The sequence below is a fragment of the Amblyraja radiata genome, chromosome 12 (assembly GCF_010909765.2).
Source record: "Amblyraja radiata isolate CabotCenter1 chromosome 12, sAmbRad1.1.pri, whole genome shotgun sequence".
Taxonomy (NCBI): domain Eukaryota; kingdom Metazoa; phylum Chordata; class Chondrichthyes; order Rajiformes; family Rajidae; genus Amblyraja; species Amblyraja radiata.
Genome location: NC_045967.1, coordinates 60,925,426 through 60,938,563, shown reverse-complemented (window position 1 = coordinate 60,938,563; position 13,138 = coordinate 60,925,426). Strand labels below are relative to the sequence as shown.

Genomic DNA, 13,138 nt, shown 5'->3' with positions numbered 1-13,138 from the left:
TGTGGAAGAAACCACTCTGAATCAGAGTACAAAGAAGAGGGGGGGGAAACCTTCCCAGGGACAAGCAGAAGAAAGGAAGTAAGTAAGTAAGTTTTACTTATATTGCACTGTTTAAGTCAACACCAAAATGCTTTCCATAAAAGGAATAATAAGCTTCCATACAAACAAACAGAAAATAAGTGCTTCTGCAATCATCCAGGTTTCACTGGGTGCTTCCCTGGATGGAATCTAGCTCTTGACAGCCCGGGTATTATGGAGAACCCACAGGCAGCAGCACCTGTTTTCAGGGCTGCACAAATGTCTCCTGCTCTAAGGAGAGGAGCATTCATGGTCCTTTTCAGTCTGAGCAAAGCTCGAATCTCATTTAGGTCCACTGGAAGGGCCATGTCAGCACAGGTATCCTCAGGGGCCTGCGGCAGCACCTGTTTTCAGGGCTGCCTACGAAACCTCACTCTCAGTGGAGGGGAGTGTGAATGATCAGTAGGTAACTGATCTCGAATTTAAAGTATGAACATACTGAAGCACATGCATATGGCCTCAAGAGCCAGCAGTTGGCAGAATATCCGCACAACGATAAGCAAATCATCAGTAGGCGACAACACACCCCACACCTCCATAGGGGGTAAGCGGTTCACTGAATCCGGTGGTAGCTTGAAAGCTGGGCACGGAAATATGATCAGAGTCGTCTTTCAAGGCAGACTCAAAATAATGGCCAGAATTGTCCTACAAGGCAGGCTCAGTATGATGAGGTTTCAGACCAGACCCAAGCAGAGGTCGGGAGAAAAATGGAATCCACACTCCTTACCAGTCCTACTCCCAATTAAGGAGAGAAAAGAAATCCGCATCAGGGGCCTTTGGGCTTACCACAAGACCACCGGTAGCCATGGATGTAGGTGGGTCTGGGTTTACTGAAACAAGGGATTGTGGAGCAGTTACATGTTGGTAATTTACTCTTGTGTACTCTTGTGTTCAAAATGACAATAACAAGAAATTTCAGAACTGGATTTTTAAAAACATAATAACGTGATAATTTTACTGCACAACATACACAAGTTCCAAGCAGACTTGGAACTCGGACTGGAATTGTCTTCGAGGCAGGCCCAGTATTTTTGGGCAGGATTGCCATTCAGGACATGTGACAGATGGAGGATGTCACTTCATCTAGGTGTAACTCATTTGTGCAGTATAGACTTTTAGAAACCATAATTTTGTTACGGTTTAACTACTGTTTTATAGGAGCTTCCTATAAAATGGTCACATGGCATGCATCGACCTCAAAGATGCATACTATTCGTTGTCTATTCACTAAGAACAGGAGATATTTGAAGTTTAACTGGATGGTATGGATCTGCCAAATGGGTTGACATCAGCTCCTAGACTATTGACAAAACTACGGAAACCAATTCTGGGCCTACAAAGGTCTCAGAACCACATTGTAATGGCATATTTGGACAATTTCATTTTGGATTCACCAAGAATTGACAGAAGCATCAGTCAAAGCAAACCAAAACCCTGTTTGATAGAATTGGTTACCTCATCCATCCAGTTAAATCAAAATTGACACCTACAAGGGTAATTGATTACCTAGAATTTACTATCAAAAACAGTAAATATTAATCAAGCCTGCTATGACCTGATAGTCAAATACTAGCCATCTATCAGGCAAACAGCGAGTGTAATTGGCAAATAGTAGCCGCATTTCCAGCAGTACGTATGGGCCTTTGCATTACCAGAATTACAACGAGCAAAGGAACGAACACTCAGATTCCATGCAGGCAAAATTGGCAAAACTATGGATTGCCAGCAGAGGCCATTGTTGAATAACAATGGTGGATAACGAACGTGAGAAAGCTCAAAGTAAATTTGCTTGAAAGCCATCGAGGGTTCTTCAGACCTATGCTAGCGGCTAAGGATGGGGAGCAATTACCCAGAATTGTTGGGGGCACAATTTGGACTCAAGGGGTTCTGTAGCAATATGCAACCGGTGCTTGTTCAAATTCAGATTGATAACACCACTGCGGTGGCACATATCCACTAACAAGGGTGGTGTAAAATCTGTATCTTACGATAGATTGTCGAACCTCATTTGGCACTGGTGTATCAAGAGGAATATTTGGGAAATCTACGAGGTAGATATAACACGGCGACAGATGCTGGATCACGGATGTTTAATAACAACACAGAATGGATGTTGAATCAGGCAGTATTTAACTAAATAACTACACGATTTGGCATACCAGATTTTGATCTATTTACATCTAGACTAAACCATCAGTTACCCAGATATGTGTCCTGCAAGCAGGATCCAGGAGCAAAGGCAGTGGATGCTTTCTCCCTCAATTGGGGAGGATTGTTTATGCATGCTTTCCGCAAATTTGTCTCACAAACCGATGCTTGACCAAAATCAAGCAAGACTAAGCCACAGGCATATTGGTAGTGCCAGATTGGCCTACTCAAGCCTGGTCCCCAAAAATTTTGGGAACTATAGTCCAGCCAGTTATGGCTGTACCCAAGAGCAGGGACCTCCTAGTGAACCCAGTTACAGGGAGTAATCATCCACTACACGAACGTATAAACTTGTTGGTCTGCAGATTCTGAGGAGGCCTTTTCAAAGCATAGGACTGTCCGAACAAATACAACAATGGGATGTGAGCGTGGTACTAACCCTACTTTGACAGTGGGGACCGCATATAACTAACCCTGAAGGTGGTATGCTGACAAAGAGTCCAGACACTGCAAAAGCTACGGTTGGACCACATGACCACCAATATGAACAACATAACATTCGTAATCAGGAACCTGATATAAACATAGCAGGCCAGGAATGCCAGGGATGGAGATCCAGTTCTTGGCATATCCAGAGGACCTACGGTTGTGTGTGTGGTAACATACTAACACCACTATCTGAGAGTTACGGAGAACCACAGAGGCTCAGAACAGACCAGAAGGTGTCAACACAAACCATCTCCAGATGGTCAAAGGGGGTAATGGCGGTAACAGAGTGAACGTTCATATGGTTAAATCTCGCTCCACCGGGGCTGCATCTACGTCGGCAGCAAGAGCAATGGACGTGCCTCTTGACAACATCCTAGTGGCTGCAGGATGGACGAATGAAATAACAGTCCACCGGTTTTATAACAAACCTATTACCGGACTGGGGGTGTTTGCACGTACCATTTTAAGTTCTGTCCCTTAGTTTACCCCCAAGGTTGGGAGGGGAAACTAGTTTTTTAAAAACTTTTCTTTCATTTAAAGCATCGGTGTCCTTACTTAACTACGTAATGTCTGAATGCTTTAATGATTACACGCATCCATGGTCAATCCATTCAGTGTGTGACGCCTGGATTCGTAACCGGCGTAAAATCACAGAGCTTTGAAATCTTCACGTAGTCACTCACGTGACTCCGAAGTAAAATAGTAAGATTAAACGAGAACTTACCAGTTTGAAGTTTGATCTTGATTTTATGAGGAGTTACGATGAGCGATTACGTGCCCACCGCTCCCACCCTCATACTATCAAGGTCACATCGAAGTTCTAGTTTCTTCAATCTTACTATTCTCAGGTCTTCTTTTTATCTGTGATTTAACACTGCTGCTTTGAAGATTGACGCGCACGCAGACGGACGGCCCTTCGCGTAATCGCTCATCGTAACTCCTCATGAAATCAAGATCAAACTTCAAACTGGTAAGTTCTCGTTTAATCTTACTATTAGAGCAATCTGGGTTCAAGTAGTTTCCACACAGGTGACAAATGTGCACGGTTCTGTCGCATCAATGGTTCTTCAGCTTCTCTTCTCTGCTTTCTAGCTTCTTTGTATAAGTGAGCCCCCTCTTTATGTGAGTGCGTCGTGCAGGACAATGCAATGTTTATTGTTTCCAGTGGTGTGTGTCAAAGTTGAAATTCTGCAGGGATGCTGCAAGACTCCTTGTGTCTCTTCTGTTAGCGGCATGGCCGTTTGCCCTCAGTCGGCTCTTCATGGAGTAGATGCTGCGGTATTTGGCCATCAGACATTGTTCTGACATGCCTGGCAGCTCGTTCCAATGTTGTAGATGCAGGGGTGGTCTGTTTGGAACAGAATTTGTGTGTCTGGAATCTTGCCTTGCCACTTGTTGTGAATGGGTCATGTGAAAGTGGTTAATCTGTCTGGCATCTCACATATCCGCATCTCACAAGCATAGAGTAAGGTGTCTAGAGTCATAGCGAAGTATAGCGGTCACCACAGGCATAGAGTAAGGTGTGTAGAGTACGGGAGACTACAGCGATCACCACAGGCATAGTGCAAGGTGTGTAGAGTACGGGAGACTACAGCGATCACCACAGGCATAGAGTAAGGTGTGTAGAGTACGGGAGACTACAGTGGTCACCACAGGCATAGTGCAAGGTGTGTAGAGTAAGAGACTACAGTGGTCACCAGAACATTTTCCACATGATAATTGTGTCACTGACTTCTGAACTCTACCAGCAAGAGCAGAGTTTGTTCTAAGTTGTGGCATGTAATCTGTTGCTTCATCATTATTTTAAGATACTGTTAAAATGCAGAGCCCATCTGTGAGATTTCTTTCTTGTTGGTGCTGAGTGTGAGTCTATCTGCACATGGAGCATGTACAGAGTTTAGTGCAGGGAAGAAATGTTTGCAGTCAGCATCATTCTGTACTTCATCTGCCTTATTACTGAGCCACAGATCACACATCTTGTGGAACTTTTCCTGGACACTACAGCAAGTGTTGGAAAAGGCTTCCTCTTAGAACTGAATGTAGGATGGTTGAGGTATGTTGTGTGAGATTTGTTTCTTGTTAACTAGAGATGTCAATTCCTGGTAATCTATCGGGTAGTTTCGATGTCATCAGTCCGAGCTTTCATTTGGTATTTCTGTAACAATATCTCAGAGGTTCAGATTAGCGAGCCAATCGCCAAGTTCTGCTACAAACTTGGCTTTGCGGCACCATCATCAGGTTGGGGAGGCTGGGACTTTATTCCTTGGAACGCAGGAGGCTGAAGGGTGATCTTGTAGAGGTATGAGGGGAACCGAGCGGTCACAAGAGTCCTTTTCCTAGGGTAGGGGAATCAAGAACTAGAAGGCATAGGATGAGGTGAGAGAGAAAGATGTAATAGGAAACTGAGGGGCAACCATTACACTGGGTGCCAGTGGAAGTAGTTGATGCAGATGCCATAACAACATTGAAAAGAACATTTGCACAGGAAAGGCTTAGAGGGATATGGACCAACTGCAAGCAAAATTAGAAGAGTCGGCATGGATGAGTTGGGCTGAAGTGTCTGTTTCCAATCCATGCTGCATGGCTGGAGGAATCTTTTCTGCAGCCTCTCTAGTTTTATGGGATGAGAAACAGAACTGCAGATGATCTTCCTGGAGTTGTCTCACTACCATCTTGGTAACCATCTTGGTAACTGTAACATACTATCCAATGCCATGTCTGATGAAGGCAAGCATGCCATACTCTTTCACGATCTTGTCTACCTTTGTCACCACTGTTGGGTAACTATGTACCGACACCTCGACATCTCTTTGTTCTACATCTATTATATACTGCGTAAGTCAACCTCCGGAAATGCATCAATTCACACTTAGTTTTATTTTTTGATTTAGAGATCTAGCCCTTTGGCCATGCTGACCAATGACCCCTGTACACTTTTACTATCCTACACACTAGGGACAATTTACAAATTTACCAAAGCCAACTGATCTACAAACCTGCATGTCTTTGCAGTGTGGGAGGAAACCGGAGCACCCGGAGAAAACCCGCGCAGTCACGGGGAGAACGTACAGACTCCGTACATACAGCACCCGTAGTCAGGATTGAACCCGGCTTTGATGCTGTAAGGCAGCAACTCTACCGCTGCGCCATCGTGCCACCTTGTCCAAATTCATTCTTTGACCCACATTTCCAGTAGATCTAAATCTTGTTGTAGCCGTGGACAACCATCTTCCTTGTCCACAGTTATCTAATGCAGTCTGAGCTCTGGAGAGCCGAGGTTTTTTGTAGGTCTTTACTGATGAACCGGTGTGGGAGGAAGGAAGTCTCGGAGAGCATGCTGCACATTTTGATTGAACATTCCGCTTCCTGACCAAACCACTGTTCTTGTGATCATAAGAAAGACATAGGAGCAGGATTAGGCCATTCAGCCCATCAAGTCTACACCATTCAAAGCTAATCTATTTTTCCCTCTCAAACCCATTCTCCTGCCTTCTCCCTGTAACCTTTGACCTATACTAATCAAGAACCTATCAATCTCCACTTTAAAAATTCCCACTGACTTGACCTTTGCAGCCTTATTTGGCAATGAATTCCACAGATTCACCGCCCTCTGGCGATAAAAGTATCCTCCTCGTATCCATTCTAAAGGTATGTCCTTTGATTCTGAGTGTGCCCTCTATTCTTGGACACTCCCACTACTGGAAACATCCTCTCCACATTGACTGTATCTATGCCCTTCATTATTCAGTAGGTTTCACTGTGACAAAGGTGTTCATAGCCAGATGTTTGTTTTGTAGCTCCCACCACATCTGCCATTGCTGCTACCACAAGTACCGGCTTTTCTCTGGGCCTGAAGACGCCGGTAAGTTTCTCCATGACACCAGGTCCCACTGGGGCAGCTGCAAATGTCAGCACCGCAGCAACCGTTCCCACCACTGCTGTTTGCACCACTGCAGCTACCAGTGCAATCATCAGCAGTGCTGCCACCACAATCAGGTAAGAGAAACAAACCTTCAGTGGTACGTCCTGGGTGGGTTGTTGGGTTCTTGATATGCATCGTGCCATTTGTCAAACTCAAACTCCAAGGTGGCATTGAGATTGTGAAGCAATTGTGGTTGGTCGGGGCCTTTGCAGAAGGAGAATACCATGCCCTCCATAATGTGTGGGACAAAGACCCATCATTTATTTATTTGCCTCTGTACTCCACAATTTGAGATTTGTAATAGAAAAAAAATCGCATGTGGTTAAAGTGCACATTGTCAGATTTTAATAAAGGCCATTCCACAAATCAACCGGTACTCGACCTCCATCCATGCCTCTTCCCCCTCTCTGATCATAAGCTTATACGATTCACCATCCCTTCTCCGACACCTCGCCCCCGCTTCCTCCGAGAAATCACCTACCGTAATCTAAAATCCATCGATCCCCACCATCTCTCTGACCTGCTCTCCACCACTCTCCCCCTGGACTTAACCCACATCTCACCTGATGATCTCACAAACCATCTCAACTCCACCTTGTCTACCTCCCTTAACACTCTGGCCCCCCTCAAAACAAGAACCGTAACTTTTAACACATCCTCACCTTGGTACACACCTGCACTTCGTAAGCTGAAACAGACTGGTCGCCGACTTGAACGACTCACAAAGAAATCATCTCTCACAGTCCACCATGAAGCTTACAAACTCCACCTCACTGCCTACAAAGATGCCCTCATTGCTGCAAAATCCGCCTACCTCTCCTCCATATTCACCGACCCCTGCCTTAACCACAGAACCCTCTTCTCCACAGTGGGCAACCTCCTCAAGCCTCGAGCCAACACTCTCCCTACCTCTACTCCGGATCTCTGCAACTCATTCCTCCACTTTTTCGCTGACAAAATCAGCACCATCTATCAATCTTTATCCCCTGTACCCGACTCCCCAGCATCTACTCCACCACCTACCAAGGCCCCTCCTTTCAACATCTCCACTGACCTCCTTACCCCTCCTCCACACTGCTTCCTCTCCCAGTTTGACCTGGTCACCCCTACTGAAATCTCCAAACTCATTAGCTCTTCCAAACCCACTACCTGCTCCCTCGACCCTCTCCCCACTCCCCTGCTGAAGTCCTGCCTCCCCGTTCTCTGCCCCAACCTCATTAATCTCTTCAACTCCTCATTGTCCCAAGGAATTGTCCCCTCTGCTTTCAAAACTGCTGCTGTCACACCAATCTTAAAGAAACCTGGTCTTGATCCCTCCTCTCATTAACTATCGCCCATTCTCAAACCTCCCCTTCTTTCAAAAACCCTGGAGCATATCGTCGCGTCACAACTTCATTCCCACCTCCTCGCGTATAACCTATTCGAACCCCTCCAATCTGGATTTCGCCCCCTCCATAGCACAGAAACTGCTCTCCTCAAAGTCCTCAACGACCTCCTCACCTCTGCTGACACTGGTTCCCTCAACATCCTCATCCTCCTCGACCTGAGTGCGGCCTTCGATACCGTGAACCATAACATCCTGCTTACCAGACTCAAAGACCTCGGCATTGAAGGCTCTGCACTCAGCTGGCTCCGTTCCTACCTTTCCAACTGATCCCACTTCATCTCTCTCCATAACCACACCTCTGCTACAGCCACTGTCACTCAAGGCGTTCCCCATGGCTCTGTTCTCGGTCCCCTCCTCTTCATCATCTACATCCTCCCCCTTGGTCATATACTCCGTCACTTCAAACTGGACTTCCATTGCTATGCTGATGACACCCAGATCTATCTCAGCATCAAGTCCCCCCACCACCCCCCTCTCTCCCATATCAACTCCTGCCTGTCAGCCATCAAATCTTGGATGCAACTCAACTTCCTTAAATTAAACAGTAACAAAACAGAATTTCTCCTCATTGGCTCCAAATCAACACTTACCAAAATTAACAACCCCACTCTCACTATTGACGGCACCACTGTCTCCCCATCTCCTCAGGCCCGCAACCTTGGCGTGATCTTTGACTCAACCCTCTCCCTTGAGCCTCACATCCGCCATGTTGTCAAAACATCATTTTTTCACCTCCGCAACATTGCCAAAATCAGACCCTCTCTCACACCCCCCGCTGCTGAAAGACTCATCCATGCCTTCATCTCCTCCCGACTGGACTACTGTAACTCTCTTCTCTTTGGCATTAATTCCAGCATCATCAACCGACTCCAACTGGTCCAGAATGCAGCCGCCCGACTCATTACCCACACCAAATCCTGGCACCACATCACCCCAGTCCTCAAAGAACTTCACTGGCTTCCCATTTCCCACCGGATCATCTACAAAATCCTGGTCCTCACAAAGCCCTCAACCACTTGGCCCCCCCTTATCTCACTGACCTCCTCTCCCCCTACCAACCCTCACGGTCCCTCAGATCCATTTCAGCCGGTCTCCTTTCCATTCTGAAATCCAACCTCTGTACTTTTGGAGACAGAGCCTTCTCCAGGGCAGCTCCCAGGCTCTGGAACTCCCTCCCACAATTGATCCGAACTTCTGAGTCCCTCACCATCTTCCAGTCCCGCCTCAAGACCCATCTCTTCACCTCTGCATACCCTTAGTCCCATGTCCCCCACCCCTTTGCATCTCTGTCTTACTGCTCTATTTTGTTTTGTTCTTGACTCACCATGTAAAGCGACTTTGAGTCCTTGAAAAGCGCTATACAAATAAAATGTATTATTATTATTATTATTTTTAAACATTTTGGTTTCATCATGTAGAAATTACAGCAGTGTTTATACATAATCCCCCCATTTCAGGGCACCATAATGTTTGGGACACAGCATTGTCACGTAAATGAAAGTAATCATGTTTAGTATTTTGTTGCATATCCTTTACATGCAATGACGGCTTGAAGTCTACGATTCATGGACATTACCAGTTGTTGGGTGTCTTCTCTGGTGATGCTGTGCCAGGCCTGTATTGCAGCCATCTTTAGCTTATGCTTGTTTTGGGGGAGAGTCCCCTTCAGTTTTCTCTTCAGCATATAAAAGACATGCTCAATTGGGTTCAGATCGAGTGATTGACTTGGCCACTCAAGAAATTACCATTTTTTAGCTTTGAAAAATTCCTTTGTTGCTTTAGCAGTATGTTTGGGATCATTGTCCTGCTGTAGAATGAACCGCTGGCCAATGAGTTTTGAGGCATTTGTTTGAACTTGAGCAGATAAGATGTGTCTATACACTTCGGAATTCATTATGCTACTACCATCAGCAGTTATGTCATCAATAAAGATAAGTGAGCCAGTATCTTCAGCAGCCATAACACCCCCACCACCATGTTTCACAGATGCGGTGGTATGCTTTGGATCTTGTGCAGTTCCTTCTCTAGTGAGTAGATTTGAAAAAGTGATCCAGTTTGAGTGCTAGTTCAGCCATGAAGAACAGTGTGGTGTAGAGGGTGAAGGGGTCTCAGCCTTGAGGAGCAGTTTGGTGTAGAGGGTGAAGGGGTTTCAGCCATGAGGAGCAGTGGTGTAGAGGGTGAAGGGGTCTCAGCCTTGAGGAGCAGTGTGGTGTAGAGGGTGAAGGGGTCTCAGCCTTGAGGAGCAGTGTGGTGTAGAGGGTGAAGGGGTCTCAGCCTTGAGGAGCAGTGTGGTGTAGAGGGTGAAGGGGTTTCAGCCATGAGGAGCAGTGTGGTGTAGAGGGTGAAGCACGGGGTTTCAGGCTATCCTGGTGCTGGGTGGAGATTGCATTTCAATAAACATGTGCAGCACGGGACCCAGAAACTTGAGAGGTTGTAAGTGGGAAGAATGAGCTAGGGGAGAAAGAATGGTCCAAATCTGTTTTGTGGGACAAACACAAGTTGGAACAGGTCTACCAGGGAGTTCTTGCTGATCACCAGGTTAATGTGTATTGAGAGGCTGAGGGTTTACAGAGGAAACTTGGTTAATTGCTGCCTGTGGGCAATGTTGTTCAGGTGGCATTCTGCACCACTGATAAATAAGGAGAGTTGTGGTTAAGCATATGGTAGCAATCTGTTGAATAAACACCAATAGCCCTGATAGATTGGTAACTATGCTACTATGGGAATGATACAAGCCTGGTGTGGAATTGGGGAGGATTTGCCTGAACTCTTTGTGTTTCTTGTGCCTGTAGTGCCTCTCCAGTTATGTCGTATGCTCAGCTGGAAGGTCTGATCAACAAGTGGAGTGTGGAGCTGGAGGACCAAGAGAAACAGTTTCTGCACCAGGCCACACAGGTCAATGCCTGGGACCGAATGCTGATAGAAAATGGAGAGAAGGTGAGCAAAGTGCACAGAATAGAATTTCACCTCTAGTTTATTGTCAATGTGTAAATATGGTGAGGTGCAGGCACAATGACAATTGGTTCTGGTGGTTTTGGAACACATTAGTGTTATAGAATCAGCGAGTCATGCTATACAGAAACTGGCTCTTCAGCCCACACATCCACAGCATGTGTTGTACCTGCTCACACGTCATGCTGCATCTGTTGTACAGGCTCACACGTCATGCTGCATGTGTTGTACCTGCTCACACGTCATGCTGCATCTGTTGTACAGGCTCACACGTCATGCTGCATGTGTTGTACATGCTCACACTTCATGCTGCATCTGTTGTACCTGCTCACACTTCATGCTGCATCTGTTGTACAATACAATACAATACAATTTTATTGTCATTTGAGCCTCAGTGAGCCTCAAACGAAATTCTGTTTCCACAGCCATACAAACAAAGACAATTCCTAGACATACACACAATTTAGTTCACACAAACATCCATCACAGTGGACCCACTGAGATGGAAGGCAAAGTCTTTTCTCTCCCGTTCTCCATGTCTCTCCCGATGTTGAAGCCCCAGGCGGGCGATGATAAGTCCCACGGCCATTTTAGGCCGTGCCGGGCGATTTACGGCCCCGCTCCCGGTCTAGAAGTCTCGAGGTTGGAGCCCCCGGCGGGCGCTGGAATGTCCCGCGGCCATAAAGCCGTGCCGGGCGATGTATGACCCCGCTCCAGGTCGTTCCAACCCCGCGACACGGGCTGGAGAAGTCGCGTTGCGGGCGCTCCGGGAAGCGGTCTCTCTTTCCCCCCGGACCCGCGAGCTCCCGATGTCCCAGTCCATCGGACCTGCGGCTGCGTTGCTGGAGCCTCCGAGCCCCAGGAGTCGAGTCGCAGCAGCGAGTCACCACCGCTACCCATGCTCCGAGGACGGCCAGCCCCACGATGGTGAGTAGTCCGCAGCTCCGCAGTCTCCCGAGCCCCCGGGTCGTTCAGGTTGGAGGCCGCTCCACGGTGCTAGGCCCCAACGACAACGGAGACCCGACAGGGAAAGGTCGGGTCTCCCAGACAGGGAAGAGATTTAAACAGTTTCCCCCTGCCCGCCCCCCACATATACACATTTAAAACCAGTATTAAAAAACACCAAACACTACATTTAACTAGACAAAAAATAAAAAAAAGACACAGGCTGTAGGGGCCGCTGCAACGGGTGAGTCGCGCCGCAAACGTGTACATGCTCACACATCATGCTGCATGTGTTGTACATGCTCACACGTCATGCTGCATCTGTTGTACAGGCTCACACGGCATGCTGTACAGAAACTGGCTCTTCAGCCCACACAACCACGGCATGTGTTGTACCTGCTCACACGTCATGCTGCATCTGTTGTACATGCTCACACTAATTCCGTTTCCCCCCCAGAAGGTCCCAAGACATAAATACCTTGGCAATTCAAATACATGTAGATGCTGCTTAAATGTGAGAATGTCTGTCTGCAGCAGGATGTCTGGTCTGTGATGTTTAAGAAAGAACTGCAGATGTTGGAACAATGGAAGATAGACAAAAATGCTGGAAAAACTCAGTGGGTGGGGCAGCATCAATGGAGAGAAGGAATAGGCGACATTTCGGGTCGAGACCCTTCTTCAGGCGGCCGGAAACATCGCCTATTCCTTCTCTCCATAGATGCTGCCCCACCCACTTAGTTTCTCCAGCATCTTTTGTCTACCTTTAGTCTGTGTGATGCACTGGACTACATCTACAGCTCTGCAATTTCTTATGATCTTGGGCAGAGCTGTTCCAAAAGCAAGTGGAATGCAATTTTGGGATGGATTAAAAGATTGGAAGGCAGCCCATGTTCAGAAAGGACAGTTAGCCAAGTCCTATTGTTGGCTAGACATGGGAGTCTGCCAAGTAGGAAATACTGAATACAATGCAATTGATGAGCAATATTTGTATTGGACGTGCAGAATTGCTCATGATACTATTTTGATTGGGAATTAGAGAACTAAAAGGTTACCTAGAAATTGACAAGCAGAATAAAAAAACTTGATTAAAAAGGTGCAGAAGTACTCAAGCAGGGAATCAGTGGCCAAGAGGGGCCATGAAATGTCCTCGGTAAGCAGGATTAACGTGATTGTTAATGCACTTTACACACACACACATTAGAAACAAGAGGTTAGAG

The 13,138-nt window shown here is 46.7% G+C and overlaps 1 protein-coding gene across 4 annotated transcripts in view; it reads left to right on the top strand.

Annotated features, from left to right (window-relative positions):
* The window catches only part of LOC116979270 (nuclear pore glycoprotein p62-like), a 47,236-nt gene that overhangs the window by 20,141 nt on the left and 13,957 nt on the right, over positions 1–13,138 (top strand). For all 4 annotated transcript variants that reach the window (XM_033030878.1, XM_033030879.1, XM_033030881.1 and 1 more), the window contains 2 exons: positions 6,513–6,711; positions 10,817–10,961. In XM_033030878.1, the coding sequence (XP_032886769.1) occupies positions 6,513–6,711; positions 10,817–10,961 (344 nt within the window). The remainder of the gene's footprint in view (positions 1–6,512; positions 6,712–10,816; positions 10,962–13,138) is intronic.